Raw genomic sequence first — 24,825 nt, 5'->3', positions numbered from 1 at the left:
TATCACATTCAGGGAAAGTCATCTACACCATCCAAGGAAAATCGGAAGATTTGAAAGCAAGGTGAGCCAATAGAATGGAGTGCCATAAGAAGCAGTCCTGGTCCATTCCAGTAAGAATATCTGCAGCAGCTAGGCAGCCGGCTTGGCCCACGATCTGCACACAGTTCAATCAGTTATTGAAATTCAATTCACAAAAGCTGGAGAGAGCATACAGCAGATCCCTGCTCTCCTTTTTTTTTTTTTTTACAGTTGACTGCAAGCAACAAAAGTCCAATTCAACCAGATCCAAATGGAAAAATACAAGACGACAGTTCACAATTCAAATCCCTCATTTTCAGAAGTTTTTGCTTAGCTATCAATCTCACATTTTTGTGAAACACGTGGCCGGGGAGCATATTTGCCGCTCCCCACCAGAAGCACGGCTAAACTGCGAATTACATCTGTCTTTCTTTTCTCGCTTCACAACACCCACAAGTTTAGAATATGAGCGTCAGTCAAAAAGTGATTCAAACTCAAATTTTCTTCGTCTCCTTCACAAAAACGGGCTCCCATAATCCATTCATTTATCGCCCCCTATTTGGGACTAAATTTGCGTTTCTTCCCCTGAATGGCAGAACTAGGGTAATCACATATGTGCGCCCCTCTTCACTTAACCAACGACTGGACACCCCGATCACCAAACAAGATGGCTTACAGCGAAGGTGAAGTGGCAACCTCTGACCTTTCCATCACATACATCCTGTCCAAAAGGTCAATTGCACAAAAGAAATTTTTTCTAGAACATTCTAAATGATGAAAAGAACCTGTGAAAATCATGACTTAGCAAAATCGCCTCCCTTCCCGAATTCTCATCACAATAGAAGGAAAATAAATAATATTCTTAGAAGCATCTGTTTTTTCTCAAAATTAAAGCATTAAAATAATAATTCAGAATTAAAGAAAACTAAGATTTTCTTAAATCAGAAAAATAATTCACTTGTTATTTTTTATAACGCAATCAAACAATTATGTACACAACAACATTGCTGTAGTTATATTTCAATATGAAAAGTTTGTTTCCCATTGAAGTTAAAAATTAAAACCAACAGAAACAAATTAGCTTATAATATACATTGAGAATACAAATTATTGGGTTTTAACGGAAGTGTCCCACCACCGCACGTATTGTCTGCGCAAACAATTCACGCTGGTGTGTTTAATCATATTTTGTCAAACGATTTTTGGCATTTGAAAGTAAGACTTGCTTCAGAAAACCGTGTTGTGAAATTTGTAAAAAAATATCGTTATCATTAAGGTGTATGAAATGGAACTATCAGGTTACCAGATTACAACCATCAATTACTTCCAGTTCTGTTGCAAAAAGGTCAGCTACAGAATGTGACCAAATCACGTGTCTCGAGAGCTTGCTAAGGAGTTAAACATTAGTGTCATGTCCATTAATCTATATGCTCAAATATCAACACAAGGACAAAATTCTAGAGTGGCTCATTACTTGTGATGAAAAAGTGCATTTATTTCAACAACACAAGCCAAAAAGGGGGTTGGTCTGCACACGGTGAGCCCATTAGCAGCATCACAAAGTGCAATTTGGCTAACAAATAGATTGTGCTTTGTATCTGGTGGGATTGCCCTAGTATTACCCACAAGGAGTATCTGGAAAAAGGTACCATTGACAGTAAAACGTACAGTGAGATGCCAGTCCGTGTTAATGCTGCTATTAAGGAAAAATGTTGAACTGAGTTCTGAACAAAAATTTAGTGTTCCCATTAAGATAACGCAAGACCACATGTGTCTGCATTGTGCTGGACTATGTGTGGACTCGAATGGGATCTTTTGCCTCACCCACCATATAGCACAGACATCATTCTTTCAAACTTCTACCTTTTTTCACACCAGCAGCTACATCTGGAGCTATCTGCCATTCTGCAAAGAACATCTGAAATGAGGATGATCTGCTTTTGGACTCATGGCCACCAAGTAGTTTCTAGGCCGAAGAATTTGAAAAACTACCAAATCATAGATTTCATCATCATGAAAATCATAGATTTGGGTGGTGATACTGCCTGCTTTTTTATGTTTTTTTCTCTATCTTGATTAAGAACATTTTTTGGTAGAAAACTTTCATTTCAACCAGATACATAAAGCCTATAAAATCAAATCTTCATTTTTAATTTTGATACCTTAGTATATATCAAACATCTATTTGAATTTGTTCACTATATTTTATATAAAGTTCAAAGAAGCAACATTCTCACGGCTACAAAAATCTAATGAATCTTACAATTAATGACTAAAAATAAGAAAAAAAAAAAAGTCTTGATAAGCTTTAACCATAAAAAAATAATTAAAACATTTACAAACATGCTAAATTAAACATTAAAATAAACTGAGTTAGAACATACTTTATTAATTAAAATACATTCTTCTACATCTGAATCTTTTTTGCCACTAGCTACAAATTCTTCATTTGTAACTTGAAAAACTGATAATGTATCAAGCAGAGACTTTGACAAAACTTTAGAAGGCAGCTTTTCCCATTCCTCATTTAAATGCGATATAAGCAATCTGAAATATATAACAAACACATGCAAGAAGTTATCTATAATAAGAAACTACAACATTAATTTAACAAATATTAAATTTTAAAATGATTTAACAAATAAGTATTCTTTCACAAAAACAGAATACTTTTATGAAAATGCACAAATGAACTTAAATACTTTAAAAATGATTAATTACAATTATTATTTGAAAACTTAATACCTAAACTCATACAAACACAATTTAAGATAAGGCTTTGAACTATCATCAACTGGTCCAGGTTTTTGTAACAAACTCCAATTTTCCCAAAACTGCCATAAGAAAGAAGTATTTTCTTGATTTTAATATCAAAATGCCCCTGGTAATTTATACTTAGATTTATGTACTTTTAATGCATTACTTCCTCAGACATATTTCAAGATGTATGTATGTGTACTTTCTTAAAAACATTACAAAGGATATCCCATTGACTAGTCACAGGGTTAGAGAAAAAACATATCCTTTGAGAGAACTTCGCATCTCATGATCTTTGCAGGTAATTTTTCTGAGAAAATAATGGATTTGTATTATATAGGAACTACCTATAGGAAGAACTAACTTTTTCTGTTCTTTGGATTGCACATAGAACAGAGTACTAATGCTAAAAAATTTCATAGTTATTAACAGTTAATTGCATATACCACATAAAAACTCCACATATTATAAAAATATGAATATAAACATTTTTAATGTACAGCATATTGAAAAAACATTACAATATACAGAGAGTGTACACACATTTTTGTAACGTTTTGCAAAGATTTATATAAAAACAAACCTTAGAATTTCATTTTCTAATATGCTCAGTCTGATACCCCTTTTGTTGAACTATTATATCTTGATTTCCAAGATAAAAGTCATTTTCTTTAAACATCAAGGTTGATTTTATTCCATTCCTCCTTCACAATCTTCAATAGCTTCAATTCCAATTTCATTTCTCATTTTTTCAAAAAATAGAGCAGTAGATTTAGAGGTATAGCTTGGAGCCTTATCCTGATGGAATTTATTACGATGAAGATTGTTCGGATAAAGAGATGGAATTTCATCTTTTAAAATAGGCATTGCAACATATTTCTAGTAGTAATCCAAATTAATTTTGACATTATTTATAGGAGAATCCAGTAATAACCATAAAACCTTTAGAAAAACTCTCCTTGTTTTTTCGGAACCAACATATTAAATCTTTTTTGGTAGTAAACTGATCTTTTCTTATTGCAATCAGAGAAGTACACACAAGCCTCATTCATCTACTGTAACCATACATTTCTATTTTTCACCTGCCAAATAATTTTCATAGCACACAGTCTTATGCTGAGAAACATTGTTTCAGCATTAGGGGATGAACATATTTTTTTTTTTTTTTTTTTTTTTTGCTTTGTTTTGATTAGCTTTAAATCAGATTTTATAATTTTGTTCACAGTTCCTACAGAGATATTTAAAGATTTTGCAACAGCTCTTTGAGGGTGGGGGCTGGATTTTCCTTTTAAAACATGAGAAGTGACTTTAGATTTAATAAGAGCTGTACTTACCTTTGTTGGGTATGCATTTTTTGCCTTTTTCCCAGTCAGATGTTAAATTTGACGTTTCTTTCCTTTCCTATTAATTATATCACTTATTTTTCTAAAAAGAAATATCAAAACCATGCTTTTCACATCTTTTTTTAATAACTAAATAAGAGAACTTCTCTTTGAACAGTGAAAAAATGTAGCCTTTGATCCATTGTTTATTTTTCAGCAACATAAAAAAAAAAAAAAAAAAAAAAAAAAGAATATTTTTAATGTTGCAAGCCATAATTAAAACCTTATTCCAATTTGATGCCAGTCATATTTGTATTTTAAAATTTATATTTAGATTCATGGACAGAATCAAAATCGTTACAGAAATGTGTAAACAACCTCTGTATACATTGATGATAGTTTCTTTCCATAACTGCTAAATCAATTTCAAAATTGCAACTCAAGAACATATTACAGGAAAAAATTTCCTATCGCTAAAATTATTATTCAATACTTTTTAAACATGTTTTCCTCCTTTTTTGGGAGATGTAGGAAATACTCATAATAATAATAAATACAGCTCATGATATAATAAGAATCATGTATTGCAACTTTTCATTTGCTAAACTAAATAACCATATTAAATACCACATTTACTACCATACTACTCTTCCTCGTAATATTTTCCCTAGTTTTTTTCAGCATAGGATTTAAAGTAAACAATGTAAAATAGATTGTATTTACAAATAGAAAAAAATGTATTTACAAATAGAAAATTATTTTGTAAGCAAAAGAAATATTATTGAAATTGATAAGTTCTTTCAAAAACATAATATAATAATTTTAGTGTATCTTAATGTGTACTTTTAATGTGTTATGTTTATCATTTAAGCAGTCTCTTCAGATATAGTATACACTGCATATTTTCGCCCTCCTGATTTTCAAGTGGTAAAATTAGTATGAAAAGTCTGACGTGTACACCACAAGACTTCCTTGTATGCAATATTAAATTATATGCATTTTTTGCTGCATTTGATTTAAATTTATTTCCTCGAATTTCATTAGAGATATATTTCTTATTGAGTTAATTCAGTTCTCACTTCACAGCAAGGCAACAATATATAAAAACATAAAACACCAAATACAGTTAAAACAATTAAAAAAACAATTTTTACAATTAAAATTACAGTTTCTATGCAAAAACAAGCAATTTGGGCAGCGAGTAAGAAGGCAGATTTTTCGGTGCACAAAACTAAAAGTTTCCTTTTGGTCCCACGCAGCAAAAAGACACTGAAGGTGCAGAAAGACTTAATTCAGTATTCTGCTAAGTTTCAAATATTAACAAATATGGCTGCTATGGTAAGAAAAATTAGGCTTAGCTGCACTTAAACAACTTTTAAATTGTTGATAATTCTACAACTACTGCATGCAGATAACTAAGGCATAAAAACCTTAACTGGAAGATAAGAAAAACATAATTCAATAATTTTTAAAGTAAAAAATGTGCAATTTACTGACAAATAAAAATCTGAGCTCACTGAGCCGAGTAATAAAGTACGTATATATTTATATACTTTTGGGGCAGCCGATTGCAACCAAAAAGGGAGCTGCCCAACTACATATTTTAGCAGCACTATATACAAAATTTCAACATTCTGAGGCTACTCGTTTTTGAATTATGACAGATACATATGTACACACAGACACCACGAAAAATTCTCTTTAGAATTCATTTTAAATCAGTTTTATAATTCATTTTGGGTGGAATTTTTGTGATTATAATACTTCCTTTACTTCATACAAGGAAGTAAAAAGAGAAAATATAACATGATTAAATATGGTAATTAAATACTGAATGTAATTCAAAATTTAATTTGCATGAATTTCATTTTTTTTCTTAAATTACATGCAATTTAATTTCTGCAAAACTATTAGTTAAAATCTGAAATGAACAATACACTCTTTCTTTCCACTTTTTTTAGGATGGGGGAGGGAAACTTATTGGCTCACTTGGACTGAACAAAATGCTTTGTATAAAGTTGCCTCCAAATGCTGTAACTCAGAGGATCCTTTTCTAGGCAGTCAACAAGGCTAGATAATATCTACAGAATAGAAACAAAAAGTTTAAAATTAGTTCTCTAAGATGAAAGGAAATACATGATAAATCAAACTTCAATTTCTAAATTGCTTGAAAATAAAACAAATAGTCAAAATCTATAAACAAGCCTCTATCAGAAAAATGTTTAAAACATGTTAAAAAAATATGCTTTATAAATGTCCCTGAACATAAGCAATAAAGACATATTTTCATATGTCTTTGTTGTATATGTTCTTAATGCCCTTATTTATTCTGCACTTTTAGTTTAAATATTACGATTTATCTTTTCTGCCCTGAAATTTGCACAACCTCTGGTCCCAAACATTGTGGATTTCTGGTCTTCTACTGTACTTTTAGAAACTTAAAAATAAAACATTTTGAATAAATAAATTATACATAACTTTGCTATTTTTCAAAAATCAAGGCCTGTATTTTTACATACACTGACATTTTTTACAGATTCTACTTTTTGTGGCTATCTTGGCAGGTTCCATGAGATTATGATGATTTTTCTTGTATGCAATGTTAATATGACATTACATACAAGATATACAATTTTGTCCCAGAAATTTTATCATGCAAGCATTTATCTTAAGGCAAATAAGTGCTTTTTTGTAATAAGATATCCATCCTCTAATAGTGTACATATATGTAAGATAAAAACACATAAATAAAAAATTTTAATTTGCGCTAGGGCCGTAACTCTCCTTTTTAATTAATGTATTTCCCTTTACTATCCTAAAAATAGTAATGGATTATAACAAACTTCTGCCTTATTTCAAAATTAATTGCTGCTGTATAATTCTTACATAATGCTAACGAAGCAGATACTTACCTAATACTTCAGCCAAAAATATTTTGAAATTTATAAATCAAAACTTAATATTAACCAATCAAAATAAAGCTACATAAACTAAAAAAATAGCTAAGCCCAAACTAAATCATTTGAATGGGGATTTCATCCTACACATATTACATTCTCTCTCTCACCTCTGTCCCAACCTGTTTGCTCTTAAGTACTGCACTTTCTTTATTCCACTAAAGTTAATTGTTATAATGATGTAGGAAAAGCAGAAATGTCATTAAAAATGGGTCTACAGACTGGAGAGTGTGATTCACGTTAAGAATGTGCTTCTTGACAATAAAAAAATGATAAATCAGCACATCTGCTAACATCTTTAATGCACCAAGTTCCGTCACTTATGCACCAGCACAATTATGTGCTGCATCATATAATTCATTATATATATACACACACAAACATAAACATAGTAAACCATTAAAAAATTATAAAAAAATGAATGATATACTTATACTGATACTATATACTGATAACATTCATGCCTCAAATATTAAATTGGAAAACTAGGAAAAAAAAAGCATAATTTGTTATAGGAATAACTTTTTTATCAACATTTTACATGACATATTTTTAATTAATTAATTAAGTTACATTAAATGTTGTAATACATTTATACTGGATGTATGGAAAGCAGAATTAAAATTTTACACTAATACATATGAAGGTTTGATCTGTTTTGTGCTTTATCACATGGTGTAGCAGTTCCCAAGAAACATATAGAAATTTAGAGGAAAGAATACATAATAAAAACTAATGTGCTTCAATTAATGTAAAAGATTTTACCTCCTGTTTCAGTGGCTGGGGACATTGTGGTCTAAGTCTATGAAGATATGAAGGAAAATAATTTCTCAAGACTGTTTCTGGTTGAGGTCCATAGCTCAATTGCTGTGAAAAAAGATATACGTAAATATTGAAGAAATCGGAAAAACACAGCTACTGTAGAGTATTCAAATATGTCTTAATAAACAGAACATTTGACACAATTTTACAGTATAAATAGATATATTCAACCTCACTTCTATTATTAATTTGCAATTCACAGCGAGCATTTTTAATACTATAAGAATTCAATAGATATTAAGGGTCTGTAGAATACAACAGACATTAAAGCTAAATAAAATAATACTGTAAATTAAAATTTTATTAGCAGGCAGAAAAGAACCAAAAATAAAAAAAACAAATAAGATGTAATGACAGATTTTAATTATCATAAATATATAAAGTAGAAACTTAATGCATTCACTCATTTTTAACTTCATTATATATCTGTTAACCACTTTTGATTTTGAGTGAATGGTAAATAGTTGCCTAGTTATATTTTATATGCACTATATGAATGGCAAAATTAATGTTATTTGGTGAAATGTTGGCACTAGAATCTTTTAATGGTGCAAAAACAAGTTCAAGAAGAAATCCCGATGATTTGAATAAGATCATCAATATTATGTAATGTAACTTAGGGGTACTATCATCCAAGTAGAAATCACTAACATTTACCACATGCCTAAACATGAATGTAGCTGAGTCTCGGAAGAACCATCTCATATTAGCCCAGTTATCCCAATGTTTTATCTCTTTAATGTTTATCTGCTTGTGTGTAAGAAGGCAGTGGTGGCTTGTTGTTTATTGTAATGAAGGTTCACAGAGCAAATTTCAAAAATTAAATATGCAGATATGATGTAACTCAGCAGCGTAGCGAGCATAGAATGATACCTTTTTAATGCCCTCCCTCTAAAAACATTTAGTAATATAATATACAGAACATACTCGTACTAAAAATTAAATGTAGTATCTGCCTTAAAATACTCTATAATATATTGCGCAAATAGTAACTACTTAACTACATTTCTATGAAATTCTATACAGTTCTTCGGGATAAGAGGCTCCAGTTAGGCTTTAAATTTGAGACTAAAAAAAAATCTAATTACTAAATCAAGACTAGGACTGGATTCAGAAATGTATCTGTGTCAGTGGAAAAATCAGACATATTCTCATCTAGATTTAGTTTAAAAGATATTATTTATTTTATATATTTATATAAAAAACATAATTTTTAAACAATGAAAAGTTTATATATATTATAAATAAGTATATACTACATTTATTAATAATAATATAATACAATGTACTCTCGATTATCTGAGCTAATGGCAGGGAAGCATGTCACGGACAATTGAAAAATATAAATAACCAAAACTATCAATTTTCATGCCCAATTGAGGTTTTTATTTTTGTAATGTAATTTTACTTTATTTTTGAAAGAGTTTAAATATTTATCGAATTTCATGGTGTATTTTTCAAAGTGCTATTTCGTCGCTGTATTCGAATCCCCTTTCGTCAAAGAATTTGAAAAATAAAAATCATTGTTGTCTCAGAAGTAGTGCTATTGTAAAGTGTCTTCCTCACTTGTATTTTCAGTATCACTCTCTGCCTCTTCTGTTCTTTTGACATTCGAAACAATATCCATGTCACTCTAGCACTGAAAGTTCAGCTCTGTCGAATCACCCTAAAAACATTCCTCGATGTTTTCTCTATCGACATTTCTGAAAATTTTTATACTTTCAATTTTTGGCATACGACTTCAGTTATTGCCTCGACTTTCTTGCGTTAGATAAATCATAGACCTTTATATGAGGAAGAACCTTTTCCCATAATTGAACAAGCGTTATTGGTTTTACTTGCAAACAAACTTTTGCTATTCCGTACATGAGATCCATTATAGTTAACATTTTCCAGAACTTCATTAGATTATAAAGTCTAATTCTATGGACTAAAAAGATTACTAAAGAATTATATTCTAGCTTTGTAAAACAAAACAAAAGTCAGAAGAAGGGTGTATAAGACCTTTTTATTCAAACACAAAAGTAACAGTTACCCAACTCGGGTTTACACAAGCCAAGCACTTTTCGCTTAACAGAAATACACAATGATGAACAGATTCAAAATATGCTAGATTAGCCTAATGGCTCACAAGATAATATAATGCGCAGGAATGGTTCTGATTTGTAGAAAACCGGCAAGGCAAAGCTAAATGTCTAGAAGCACTCAATGCCACTTGATCAAGCTGCTAATAATGACGGCACAACGTGGCCTAGAATAGGCAGACAGGCTTTAAAAATTAACTTCCGAAAAACTCCTGCTTAAAGAGCACTTCTTTCTACCTTAATCTGCATAAATGCTCGCTGTCTCATTTACATTCTAGCATGAAAAGTATGGATAAAAAGAGGGTAAGAGGAAAAAAGAGGGTAAGAGGAAAGTGCTAACTTAAAATGAACTATTAGTTAAAAATAAACAGCTAAACATCACAAAATCATTATCTTCTTGAGCAAGAGTTATGAGAAGACAAATGCAGATTTTGCAAGAAAACTTAAACCAAACTTCATACCATATCTAAAATCTATAATTTCAATGCTCTTCTATAAGATATCTTTTGTGCTGTAAAAATAAATCCATGAGTTTTGAATTCCCATTTGTAGAAATATTAAAACTTAAAAATTTCATCAAAAATACTTTTCATACAACTCCTAAATTAATATCTTTATGCCGCCAGTTAAAACTGCAGTCTTGCATAATTTTCACTATTTTTTCCAGGCTAATTATGAAAAACCTATTTCCTGAAGATTTAGTTAGGTTTAGATTTTACTAATGGGAAATTTTTCTATTGAGTGTCTGTATAAAAATTTTAATTTTAACTACATTTCTAAAAGGTAAGACAAAACCAAAATTTTTGTACTTTGGAAATGCCTGCTTTGTTTGACTCTTTTCTTAAACTGGAACCATGCATCTACAATTTACTGTTCAAGAGATTTTTAGCAATATGATACTTTTAAAACAACCTGTGTAACATTTTACACCTAACAATACAAACATTTTTACATATTTTTACTTTAATTGGAAGCTGATTTCACTAAGACTATATTAACATAATAATAATAATGAAAAGAGCAGAAATAATAAAATAGTCCATGTCTGATGGTTATTAATAAACATTTACAAACGAACAGCTTCTATTCTTAGACATACAATGAAACTCTGCTATAAGCAAACTTTATAGGATTCAAAGTTTGATTTCCTATACTCAATCTGGAATAGAGGGAGGGATCAAATGGAGGGAGGTGAAAGATTATCTAAAAATAATCCAAAAATTAATGACAAATTATAAAAAGGGCTGATTAGCATTTGTCACATCTCCCAAGAGAAGTTAATAGTAACACTAAACAATAATAATAAAAAATTATGCATTAATTACAATTATTACTGTATGCAATTACTAAATTTCTTTTTCATTGTCTTTCAGTTTCATCATGTATTACTAATTTTACACAATAAATTACTTGCTACAAAAGTCATGGTTTAGATTCATACTTCCAATTACACACCTCCATTTAAAACACATATTTATAACTAACATTTGTCCAGATAAATAACAGATTTTGCCTTCTCTGAGGAATTCTTGGAATGGGATTCCTTGGAATTTCAGAAATGCTTCTTCAGCATCTTTATGCTCAAAAGCCTTTTTTAACTCTTTATTTTATCCAATTGCTTTTCCAAGAGTAGAAACTTTCGAGTCTCGATTTTTCTGATAGGAATAAAAAACAACAGCAACTACTGATTTGGATAACTGCATTTCCAGAAGATACAGGTTTAACTACATCCATTCTGTATTTTTCAAATAGCACTCAACTCATCTTCGATACAGAATTCTATATGTTTACAGTTCAGCGTACAGATAAATTTTTGACACCAAAAAGTTCCTCAGTACAGAATGAGGAGAGTTAGCTAAAAGAATATGTGAAGTTTTAGCCTTCTGGAAAATATAACAAATGAACATAATTTTATTATTAATCTGCCCTATCCACTGTTCAGCGAGAATGTATTTATTTCAAACAAGATATGTATAGCAGCAAAGCAATAGTGCAGTAACCCTTATAATGAATAATATAAATCTTGCAGAAATGCAAAATGCTCCATTCAGAAGACAGAACTTTAACATCATTTTAAATACTGAAACAACACACACTGATAGGAATAAAAAACTTCTGTGCTGTAAGAGAATTATCATCAGTATAGCCTTAAACTCAGAACCTATTCAGAATTTTTGCCTTCCCCAAATAGCTAATTTCAGTCATAGCACAAGATTTGAATGCAGCTCTGCCTGACAGCTCAGTTGAAAAACTTGAATGGAAGCAAATCACCCATTCATTTTCTTCATCTCAATGGTCATAGACACCATATGGTCTCCTAAGATATCTTATTGTGTGTCTTGGTTCTCCAAGAATGAAATGCTACACATGCATAGCCTTTGTTTAGAATACAGAGCAAGACTGGGGGGATAAAGATAAATGTAACATGGAAGAGTTTCATTAGTTCTAACATGGGACGAATTTAAGGGTTAGTAATTTTTCAGTCAAAACTTGCCAAAATTCTGGACAAAATTATAAAAATTATTTTAGTCAAAAATACCCATAAAATCTGCTACATCTAAATTTGTATATTTGGAAGTTGATTATAGCTGTATAAAGTAACACTGAGTAAAAACGAAATTAGATGAATCCAAAAAGTTTGTTCTTATATCCAAGAGTTCACATAGTGAGGTTTCAGTGTATTTGAGAAACATAAAAGACTGAAAGACCAGTTGTATGAATAATATTCTGATTATACTTGAAAGATTCAAATATATATAATCATTGAAACATTCTATCATTGAAACATTGATATAAATACAGACCTTCAAGATGGGGTACACGGACAAAATTCGTCTTTGAACATTTTTTACTATGTCTTTGGAATATATGAAATCTAGTACAGGAAATAAATCCTTCACTCCAATGATGCTTTTGTCAATCTTGGCTAAATTATCATGCCTGAAAGAAACTCACCATCAAATGACTAAACAAACAAAGTGAAAATAAATATTTTTTTTTTTTCAAATATTATCAGAATAAATTTATATTGAAAATATTCATAATGCCATTTAGCTGAAAAGCAGTAATAATTGAAATGCAATAATAATTAAAAAAAAGGGAAGTCAAGAAAAGTGTGTAACATCCTGATGCATACACAAGCTTATTTTTTAATAAGATTAAAATTTTTTTAAATACATTTAAAGCCTTAAAATACTAATTTCAAATAACTGATTATTGCAGGAATGGTTAAACAAGCCGCAGTTTTTAAATTATTACAGTTCACAACAGTATTTAAATTGTTGTAAAATATATATTCACAAAAAGCAAAATAAACAAGTTAAATGATTTTATTTTATTATGTAGAAAATCAGAACATTTAACTTTTTAGAACTGATATTACACTAAATTATGCTGCACTAAACTTTCTTGGATATGTTGCATTCTTTTTCTCTCTCATTTCTCTCTATCAATTTGTTTGCCACCTGCAAACACTTTCAACTCTCTCCTACATTGAAATTGTTGCAAACATGTAGAAATGGCAGAAATGTGATCACAAACAAGAGCATAGATTTTGTTCATTATACTGTATAATTCATGATAAGAATATATTTCTCACAAACCGACCGACCAACCAACCAACACTCACTCATTATGTGCATCTATAATATTTATAATATATATATAAGCTTAGGCTGCAACCTGAATTAAAATGAATCTGATGCAAGAAATTATCATACCTTACTAGTTTTTCCAGATATTCCACAGCAAAAGTAGTACAAGTTTTTGTTCCAATCAAAGGAAACATGAGGTCAAACCACACTGAAAATAAAATTATAAACTAAAGTCTGTAAAATCACAAAATTATGACTTCTAACACTGTAAAACATATACTTAAAAATGTTGCACAATATTCATGTTTAAATTACAACTCATTATTCATTTAAAACACAAACAAAAAGCAGATTCCTCAAAATGCAAATTTTATTACCCCCCAAAAATGTACCTAATGGCAGATTAGGTACCTAATGGCTAAATTTTTAAACATCATAAAGTTATTTCAGATTTTATTATGAAGAGAAAAATTGCAAAAATATGATTATGAAATTGACTTAAACAAACTTAACCACTTGCGCTACAACTAAACGTCACGGTTGTGGTGCCGCGCGCTACAGTACAACAAGCGGTAAAGTGTCTCATTTACGCCGCTCCGCGTCTAAGAGTGTAATCCAGAGCTGCAACTTGAGAAATAAAACAATCTCGTTGTTAGGCGACGTGTGCACCACATTATTTTCATTTCTGTGAAAAATGCCTACCGACGTGGTGTTCACGTTGCTCGAGGTCTGAGACAAAAGCATCTCGACGTGCGTGGCACGTCTTTTTAGCGCAAGTGGTTAACATAACTAATACAAACACTATAAACTACCTGCAAGCAATTAATACTCATTGGATAAAGTGCCTGTATGTAAGCTGCTACTGAAGTGTGAGAGTCAGCATATATATATGCTCAAATGACTTCTAAATAATTTAATAACAAAAACTGAGTAACTGAAAAAATATTAATTTTATTTTATTTAATTCTAATTATTATAAATTAATCAAACTTTTGAATACTAGCATCTGGCCCAGAATTTTTGGTATTCTCTCTGTTGCATTTAAGTCTAAGGTGAATGGAATCCATTTCACTATTAACATTGCCGTCACACACTCTGTAGATAAAATTATCTTCAGTTCTGCACATAACATTGCTCTTTTTAATGCATTTTCTTTTCTTTTTTTAAACAAATAGACAATCATTTCTGGTCTATTTCTAAATGGATAATTCTGGCCCAGAATGTTTGGTATTCTTTCTGTTGCATTTAAGTCTAAGGTGAATGGAATCCATTTCACTATTAACATTGCCATCACATACTCTGTAGATAAAATTATCTTCAGTTCTGCACATAACATTGCTCTTTTTAATGAAATTTCTTTTCTTTTTTTAAACAAATAGACAATCATTTCTGTTCTATTTCTAAATGGATAAGGACTTGGCATTTAGTTTCAGTTCATTCAATATGCTTAGTTAAGTTAAATGATTAATTATTTAAATCTTTGGCAACTTGTAGAGGGATTTTAAATTTGACTTATATCCAGAAACACCTGGTATTTGCTCACTGTAAGTCTTTAATCTGAAGACATACAACATACTAAATATGGGTATATAATCTAAAAAGTACAACAGAATCCAGATTATTCAGAGTTAAAACAGTATTAATCTGCTCCCACCCCCCAGAAAAGTTAAAATTATTGTATTATTATGCTGCATAAATTTTACTACAGGAAAAATATAAAAACATTAATATGTTTGTTTAACAGATGTAAGAATATTAGAATGAATTATTTAATCAGTGCACACAAGGACTATACACTTGAATTCCATTCCAAATTTGAGTTATACTGTAATCACTAACACTTTCTGCCTTGTCCAGGACCCAAATCAAATGCTAAATGTACTTTTTACAATCCAGACAGGCAAAATTTTATTGAAAACATACATACGTAAAGAACAGTTAGAAGTGTTAAATGACAAAAACACATAGGATGTACCAAAGACCCTCAAAGAGTTTACATAAAATTCACTGATGCTGGAATGGCTACTTTTCTTCCTATACTCTTATTTATTCCAGTTGCAAATATCTATGCCTTATCTAAGATCGACAGCCAGGCAATTAGTCAGCCTTTGCTAAACACTACAAGGCAGTATAATTTTAATAGATGCACTCTGTTTTATCATGAGTTCTTTTAAGAATAATCTATGGTGTATTTTCTAGGAAAAAAAAAAAAAGTAATGAGAATAAAATAGAATAGTCGTAATTATTTGAAAGATACAACTACTAATTTTATTCTGTTCAATGTTCTGAATTCAGAATATAAAACTTAATCATGAAGAGATTAAGAATAATATGCTTATTTTACATCAGGCAACAGTTGGTAGTTATAAATTGGCAAGATTATTTTAGAATTTCAAAATCAAAACTTTAAGCACTTTTTTTTAATTACCAATGACTGGAATAATTAGATTATGGCAAAGCACATTAAGGCTACCTGACAAGGATGAATGGATTTTGTGTGGAGGATTATTTTAAGGGAAACTGGTTGCAATTCACATAAGGGGAAAACCATAAAAACGTCCATGCAGGCAATCTGCTCACCATGATTTGAACTCGCACTGAACTACTAGTGCTTGGCAGTCATATTCACTTAGGCATTCATGGTCTAATTATCACAGAATACTTTCTCCTAAAAGGCAAGTGTGGATCAATTAATTAAAAAAAATTAAAAAAATATTTTTACATAACACTGATTTTAACTTTTCCCTGATTTTCCTTTACATATTGTGGTTACAATAATATTATCCCCCTTTCATGTACAAGATGAACAAACAATTAGAGATATATAGGGTTATTTTAAAAAGAAGGCTATAGGCTTTATTTCCTTAAATATTGGCCCTATAAATGTATTTTTAATTACATAATTTTTCAAAACAAGATAAAGAATTTCATGGAAAAAAAATACTATCCTGCTGGAAAGGTTCACTAAATATAAAATTTATCTTTGTATACAGTGACCATGGAAAAAATTTACAGTTAGTAAAATATTCACTAAGTTTTATGAAATTAAATACAATAAGAAAACAGTATCCATTTTTTCTACAGCTGCTTTTATAAATAGTGGTACTCATTTTTAGGCACACTAAAAGAAATTTTTCAAAACAGAGTCACATACAACAAACTTCTCTTAGAAAATACATGTTTTTCATACTTGCAAAGTTGATCAGACACAAAGCCAATGGATATTAGCAGTTTTATAATACTGTTAACTCCTAATGGAATCATATTTTCCTTTTTGAACTTATCTACCAGATTTTTAACCATTTCAAAATTCAAATTTTTCACAATCATTTATTAATACTTATTCTTTTTCTTTAATATTCCAGTAGCTGAAAAATAAAGTAAAAATTTATTAAATCTTTGCACTCTAGCAATAAAATTGTCATAACGTATAATCAGGAAAATTGTGAAATAAATTAATATTTCTTTTAGTTATGCAGAAAAGGATATAGTACTGTAACACCATTTAAATTCAATTAATTTCCGTGAGGTGAGTAGTTCTTCTATGTTATATGAACATTTGATTATTTAAAGAAATGAGGTATATTTAGCACAGAAGCAAACATATGCTTAGTGATGGACTCATCTGCAGCTTACTATGTGAAAATCATTCATGTAAACTCACCTTGTTAGCATTATAGCATGCTATCTAGCATGTAAGTTAGGCTTTTTCCTGATGTCAGAAGTTACTTCTTAGTAACAAAAACTCAAGATTTTTATGACCAAATTTATGAAATGAATACAAAACAGAAGCTGTTAACTTTGGTGATTAGTGCTTAACTGAAAGATACAGCAACTGTTATTAACTTTGTAGTTAGCATCGTGAAACAACCAATTACTAACTTAGACCAGACTAGTCTAGACAATTACTAACTTGTTTGCGAATTTGCACATAAGATACGGAAATTTTTCCATTTAATTTACTAAAGTATAATGAATATTTTATTATAAGAATTTTGCAGCTGCAAATACAGTAAAATTTCAAACATCCAGATTAAATGGAATTACAGCATAATGCCTTAATTTCACATGCACAAGATGGAACATACTGTATTCCACAGTGTATTTTGTATTACTTTATGATATAATAGAGTACACAATGTAGCATGGAGCAAAGGGTATTAGATTAAATGTTGGAGTATTTTGTACTGCAGAATTTATCATGTCAACTTGATTATACCTACATATCTTAAGTCACTCTTTTGCTTTCATATATAGCATTTATTATTATATCTTGGAATATACTATCTGTAGATACAGGAGTACTATATTTAAGGCCACAAAGAATTAAAGTGAACACTAAGTTTAATTTTACTGGTCCTGAAACATTAAAATGAACAATAAATTTAATTTTACTGGGCCTGGAACAAGATAAGTAATCAGACAGTCGGAAGTGCAAAATGATCAGAGTTCGACTATATATGGCTAGGATCAACATTTAGAGAAACAAAGAATATTTCTTCGATATCCTGCATAAATATGCACAAAATGCAAAAGTTCTCTCTTTTAACCAATTCAAAACAAAGAATATATATATATATATAATTTATAAATGTTAGGAAAAACTCAACCTCAGTAAATAATATTTCCATAATTTAAAAACAGATATCACAGTAAAAATAATCAAAAATTACCCCGAAATCCAGCTTCTAAGTTTTTATTACCAGCCTGACCAGCAGCCCACATAATGGCTACACAAACATTTTGGCGATTATGATGGGAAGTACAAAGTTCTGTACACTACAAAGAAAAATATGATAACTTAATGTCAGTGTAAAAACACAGAAATTACAAAATTAATTTTCAGATGCCAACACCAGCTCTTACACATTTTAGAAGAGAAAATGAAAGAATGTAAAAAGGTAATATGTATAAATTACACATAAATAAAAAATGTCTGCCCATAAATAAAATCAAGTCTATCATTTTATAGTACTATGTTTTTAGAATTCAGTTTTTGAATTTGATAAGAATTTTATTGTTTGCTCCTAATTTTTTTTTTCTTTTAACATTAATAAGTCCATAACATGATTTTCCTTTAGCAAATTATTGAAGCTGAATATCACACTGCACACAGAACATAATAAAAGATAAAATTAAAAACCATTTGAACTTTGCAATGGGGAGAAAATTCGTATACATGACAATGAAAATATTTATAATGAATAAATATTTAGTCATTCGTATTATCTGATATAATATTTTTTGTGGATACACTTCTTTCATTGAGTTTTCAGGCACTCTGTTTTTAAATTATATTTATTAATATAACTTATCACATCCCTCATATTCTGTTTATTATTCCATACCATTCATTTCCAATTATCTTACTTAAGACTGTCTACTGTGCTGATTAAAGATTGATTTTCAGACAAAGCATATTTGTCTGAAAAACAAATTTAGCTCAGTGCAGTTGACAGTCTAAATGAGATAAATATTTGACTCTACCATCTTTGGGGAAAGTAATGTGCACTCAGAGAAGGGAAATCTATTGATTAAAAAGAAACATGCTAGTTTACGATATTACTTACACTGCACGAAAAAAAAAAAGGGACTGTTCTATATCTCTAGTTCTACTACGCCGATCAACGAAATGCAACTTGCGTTTTTCATGTCTCGACAGCATGACTTAGGATATGTATTAGGTTTACATATAGCATTGTTCTAATATAGGTATTTTTACACAGAATCGGACTTCATCTGAAATGACATGCAATTTTTTCCATATTTTGAGTCAACGACTCAAATTACGCCAAACTACCAAGTTTCGTGAAAACTGCATGAGTAGTGTTTAAAAAATTAGCTCTCAAAATTTTAGCTCCTCAATGTTAATTGAGTTTGGAATATATTTATTAATCTCTCTTTGTTTGTTAAACTTATTTCATTCTTCCTTGCAAATTTTGAAATAGGTTCATTCCAAATAAAATTCACCCTTTTTTATGATTAATTTTTAAAATTTGTATTTAAAAAAAAATTTTTAAACTTTTTCGAAAAACACTTTGAATTACAAACCTATAAAAGTTTTACCATCATCTTAAAGTAGACATATTTCTAAGCATACCTGCAAAAAATTACAGTTTATTCAAAATTTCTGAAGATATATGTGAATTTATATATTGGTGGGTTTTGAAATTTGGCATATTTGTTGAAAGCGATAAAATATTAAATGTTGTTTAGACACTTTGCTAAAATTATTTGAAAGTACGAAAACGGTGTGAATTTTTTCTTCTCATGCATAATGTAACAAGGTAGAAATGAGATGCCTTTTTTTCCCGTTCCTGGCATTATGGAAGGTGAAGAAAAATTGGTTGCCATACATTAAGAAGTTCACCAAGTGAATCATTCTTGGCGCAAACTGAAAAAATTGTTTAATTTTTGAATTTCTCCGTAAATTTTGCAAAATTTAATATCTAGGCATCATCTGAGTTGTAGAATTGAAATATGGGAAAAAAAGTGGTATGTTATTTCAGAAAAAGTCCAATTTTGTGATAAAATACCTGCTATATAAAAATCTAAGATATATCCTAAGTCGCCCTTTCGAGACATGGAAAAACAATTTGAATTTTGTCAATCGGCCCAGTAGAATGGGAGATATAGAACTGTCCCATTTTTTTTTGCACAGTGTACCTATACTTAAAAACATATATTAGATTAAAATAAAAATAACACACTACATAACAATTACTACAGAACTCAAATAATAGGAATTCCTTCATAATATTTATAAATTTGCAATACTAGTTTTGAAGTTTTGACTGTAGAAGCATGATATATTCAGCTGCAGAAGTAAAAATGATGAAAGACAAGCCTTGTGCTCACACAATACGAGTAAAAACAATGTACTAGAAAATTCATTAGATCACAAACTAGACCTCAAAGATATTTATGAATGTGAAATGCCTCTAGAAAATTTAGTTTGCAAACAGAAAATGCTTTTAAAATAATTTTAGCTGGAGAAAAACGGAAAATATGATTTGACAAATAATGTTGTGCAACAGAGGATTTATGTATTTCTTTTTCCCTAACATGTGATTTCTGTTCCTCAGAGGAAAGTTTTTAAGCTTTCTTAGTTTGGCCACATTGTCAACAGAAGTTAGCTTCTTTTTATTTATTTGTTTGTTTTCAAGTACTCCAAGTTTGTTCCCCACACTGGCTCATGAGATTATTAATTGGCATTAATTATGATCAATAATTAAACTACTTAAAAGCAGTTGCTATTGGCAGAGGCTTTTCATTTGGATGGGTCATTAGCAGCAGCTAAAAAATTCTCAACATAACAAAAAGCATTTTCTTGTTTTAGCACAGGGGTGGTCAACCTGCAGCTTGTGAGCCACATGCGGCTCTTTGAAGGATTATTTGTGGCTCTTGATAAATGTACCCGAGTTCCATTTCATTTTTGTGTTATTATATTTTAAAAAATTATTATCGTCCCATATGTGTTTCAAAATGTCTTTTAAATTACTGACAACAAATATGAAAGACTAAGTGCAACGTTGTAACAAATGTCTTTTCGTCCAAGTTAAGAATGGTATGACTCATTGAAAACTGTGCGAATGAACATAAACAGTGGCATAACATCTCCGTTCATCTGATTTTCCTCCCTTTCGACTGCCTCTCGAATTATGAGAAACATACGGGAGTCAAGGCCTTGTCCGGCCGATTGCTTCTCGACGAATGACGATCTACGTAATCAACCAACTTCAGACCGATTTCGAATTTGTCAACTTTCATTGCAACGGACAGTTGACATTGTGTCCTGGAGAAAACAATTTGTTTCACTTTTGCTACAGATACGATTTGTAATCTGGAATTTTTGGTAAGTTAACTAAAATTTGTTTCGTAGTATGCAATACGCGTTGTTATTGTTTTAACAACACAAAACTTGTATATTCTAAATTTCTTTATTTATCTCCAGCTGTTCTTTTAAAAATATGACAACAGAGAACGAAAATAAAAAAAGAAAATACGAGCAAGAAAATAGAAGTTTTACTTATGAGTGGGATTAGAATTTCTTTTTTATTGACCATAACGGAAAAGCATTATGAGTTATTTATAATTCTATGATCAAAAATTATAAAGCTAGCAATTTACGTTGACATTATGAAACCAACTATCCTCAGTTTTCTAATCAGTATCCACCAAATTCCAAATTAAGATCAGATAAACTTGCTACTTTAAAATCAAATTTAAATACACAACAGTCAATTTTGATGACCTTTAGCAATCAAGCTAATAATGTGGCTGAAGCCAGTTTTATTACTGCCTGAAATATTGTTGCTCATGCAAAACGCCCATATGGAGAGTTTATTAAAAAAAACTTGGAAGATGTACTTAAAGTTTTATAATATCCAATAATGCAGCATTGCACAAAGTTGTTTCGCAAATTCCCATCTTGAGACACACAACCACATGACGCATAACTGCAATCTCCTGAATATAATTTAAAAAATGATTTGAAGAACTGTATTGCATTCAGCTTAGCCCTTGATGCGAATTGACAAATATCACAGATCTTCCACAATTGGCAGTTTTCATAGGTTTTGTTTCACCTGAGTTTGTTGTTAAAGAAGAATTATTAGATTTAGTAGCACTTCAAGAATCAATCCGCGATGTCGATATTAAAAATGCATTAGACTCCACAATGCAAACTTTTGAAGTGCCTCTTAATAAACACGTAAGCATTGCAACTGATGGAGCTCTGGCAATGCTGGGTAAAAAAAAATTGGTCTTATTGGGCTTTTAAGAGATGATTCTCAAATTCCATAATTCACACCGATTCACTGCTATTCTGATGTTATGAAAACCGTGTTACACATTGTAAATTACATTCGCACCAATGCAAAAAGTCATTGACAATTCAAAAATGTTCTTGAAGAATTAAAGGACGAAGAACTTCCAAATGACATTTATTTCTTTTCCATTGTTAGATGGTTATTTATCTACAATTTATTAAATCGATTTGTAGATTTGTTTGATTCAATAATTGCATTTCTAAACGAAAAGGAAATAACCTATTCAGAATTATGTGATAATGAGTTACAAGACTTCATGTTTTTGATTGATGTCATGAAACATTTGCAAACATTGAATTTGCAATTGAAGGGGAAAGATAAAATAATATCTGACCTCTCACAGTGTATATTTAGTTTTCAAACTAAATTACAACTTTTTCAAAAGGACATTAAAAATAAAACATTTTGTCATTTCCAATATAAAACAAGAAAAATTCAACGAGTATATAAAAAAGCTAGAAGGAATATTGATGGAATTCAAAATAGATTTCAAGACTTGAAATCTTTTAAATTGTCTCTTGATTTGTTTCTGAATCCATTTGAAATTAACATAATTCAAGGTGAGTTTTCCATTTTCAATATAATTATGACCCAAAAAGCATCTGAAGAATTATAATTAATACAGATGCAAGAAGATCCAAGCTCTACAATTAAAATATAAGTCGACGCCGGTTACTGAATTTTGGAAATATGTACCAGAATCAAAGTATACTGAATTAAAAAAGGCTGCTTGTCGAATTATTTCAACATTTGGTACAACATACTTATGTGAATCATTTTATTCCACTTTAAAATTCGTGAAATCCAAACACCAATCAGTATTATCTAACCAGCATCTCAAAGAATTACTGAGAAGTGCTGTCACCAATTATTTATCAAATTTTAAAGAATTATCAAGAGAAGTAAAATAAATGTGTTTAATTTTTAATATTTAAATTCAATACACACATTTCATACTTTTATTTATATGTTTTCAATAAATATAACTTCTGTAAGAAATTTTTTTAATATCTTTTTTTACATACCATTTAAATACGTATTTAATTGCAGCTTGCAAAATATTTCAAATTTTGAAAAATGACTCGGTCTATCAAGGAGCTTGGCTAAGATCAGATAAACTTGCTACTTTAAAATCAAATTTAAATACACAACAGTCAATTTTGATGACCTTTAGCAATCAAGCTAATAATGTGGCTGAAGCCAGTTTTATTACTGCCTGAAATATTGTTGCTCATGCAAAACGCCCATATGGAGAGTTTATTAAAAAAAACTTGGAAGATGTACTTAAAGTTTTATAATATCCAATAATGCAGCATTGCACAAAGTTGTTTCGCAAATTCCCATCTTGAGACACACAACCACATGACGCATAACTGCAATCTCCTGAATATAATTTAAAAAATGATTTGAAGAACTGTATTGCATTCAGCTTAGCCCTTGATGCGAATTGACAAATATCACAGATCTTCCACAATTGGCAGTTTTCATAGGTTTTGTTTCACCTGAGTTTGTTGTTAAAGAAGAATTATTAGATTTAGTAGCACTTCAAGAATCAATCCGCGATGTCGATATTAAAAATGCATTAGACTCCACAATGCAAACTTTTGAAGTGCCTCTTAATAAACACGTAAGCATTGCAACTGATGGAGCTCTGGCAATGCTGGGTAAAAAAAAATTGGTCTTATTGGGCTTTTAAGAGATGATTCTCAAATTCCATAATTCACACCGATTCACTGCTATTCTGATGTTATGAAAACCGTGTTACACATTGTAAATTACATTCGCACCAATGCAAAAAGTCATTGACAATTCAAAAATGTTCTTGAAGAATTAAAGGACGAAGAACTTCCAAATGACATTTATTTCTTTTCCATTGTTAGATGGTTATTTATCTACAATTTATTAAATCGATTTGTAGATTTGTTTGATTCAATAATTGCATTTCTAAACGAAAAGGAAATAACCTATTCAGAATTATGTGATAATGAGTTACAAGACTTCATGTTTTTGATTGATGTCATGAAACATTTGCAAACATTGAATTTGCAATTGAAGGGGAAAGATAAAATAATATCTGACCTCTCACAGTGTATATTTAGTTTTCAAACTAAATTACAACTTTTTCAAAAGGACATTAAAAATAAAACATTTTGTCATTTCCAATATAAAACAAGAAAAATTCAACGAGTATATAAAAAAGCTAGAAGGAATATTGATGGAATTCAAAATAGATTTCAAGACTTGAAATCTTTTAAATTGTCTCTTGATTTGTTTCTGAATCCATTTGAAATTAACATAATTCAAGGTGAGTTTTCCATTTTCAATATAATTATGACCCAAAAAGCATCTGAAGAATTATAATTAATACAGATGCAAGAAGATCCAAGCTCTACAATTAAAATATAAGTCGACGCCGGTTACTGAATTTTGGAAATATGTAC

The 24,825-nt window shown here is 30.0% G+C and overlaps 1 protein-coding gene across 3 annotated transcripts in view; it reads right to left on the bottom strand.

Annotated features, from left to right (window-relative positions):
- The window catches only part of Tmem214 (Transmembrane protein 214), a 71,209-nt gene that overhangs the window by 25,433 nt on the left and 20,951 nt on the right, over positions 1-24,825 (bottom strand). For all 3 annotated transcript variants that reach the window (XM_085819607.1, XM_035366842.2, XM_035366841.2), the window contains 6 exons: positions 18,227-18,332; positions 13,680-13,761; positions 12,765-12,900; positions 7,820-7,921; positions 6,087-6,178; positions 2,403-2,565 (listed from right to left, as the gene is read on the bottom strand). In XM_085819607.1, the coding sequence (XP_085675733.1) occupies positions 2,403-2,565; positions 6,087-6,178; positions 7,820-7,921; positions 12,765-12,900; positions 13,680-13,761; positions 18,227-18,332 (681 nt within the window). The remainder of the gene's footprint in view (positions 1-2,402; positions 2,566-6,086; positions 6,179-7,819; positions 7,922-12,764; positions 12,901-13,679; positions 13,762-18,226; positions 18,333-24,825) is intronic.

This window comes from Stegodyphus dumicola, chromosome 6 (genome assembly GCF_044657685.1).
Source record: "Stegodyphus dumicola isolate Sdum_Otavi_A_Nest chromosome 6, ASM4465768v1".
Taxonomy (NCBI): Eukaryota; Metazoa; Arthropoda; class Arachnida; order Araneae; family Eresidae; genus Stegodyphus; species Stegodyphus dumicola.
This window is presented reverse-complemented; position numbering and strand designations above follow the sequence as displayed.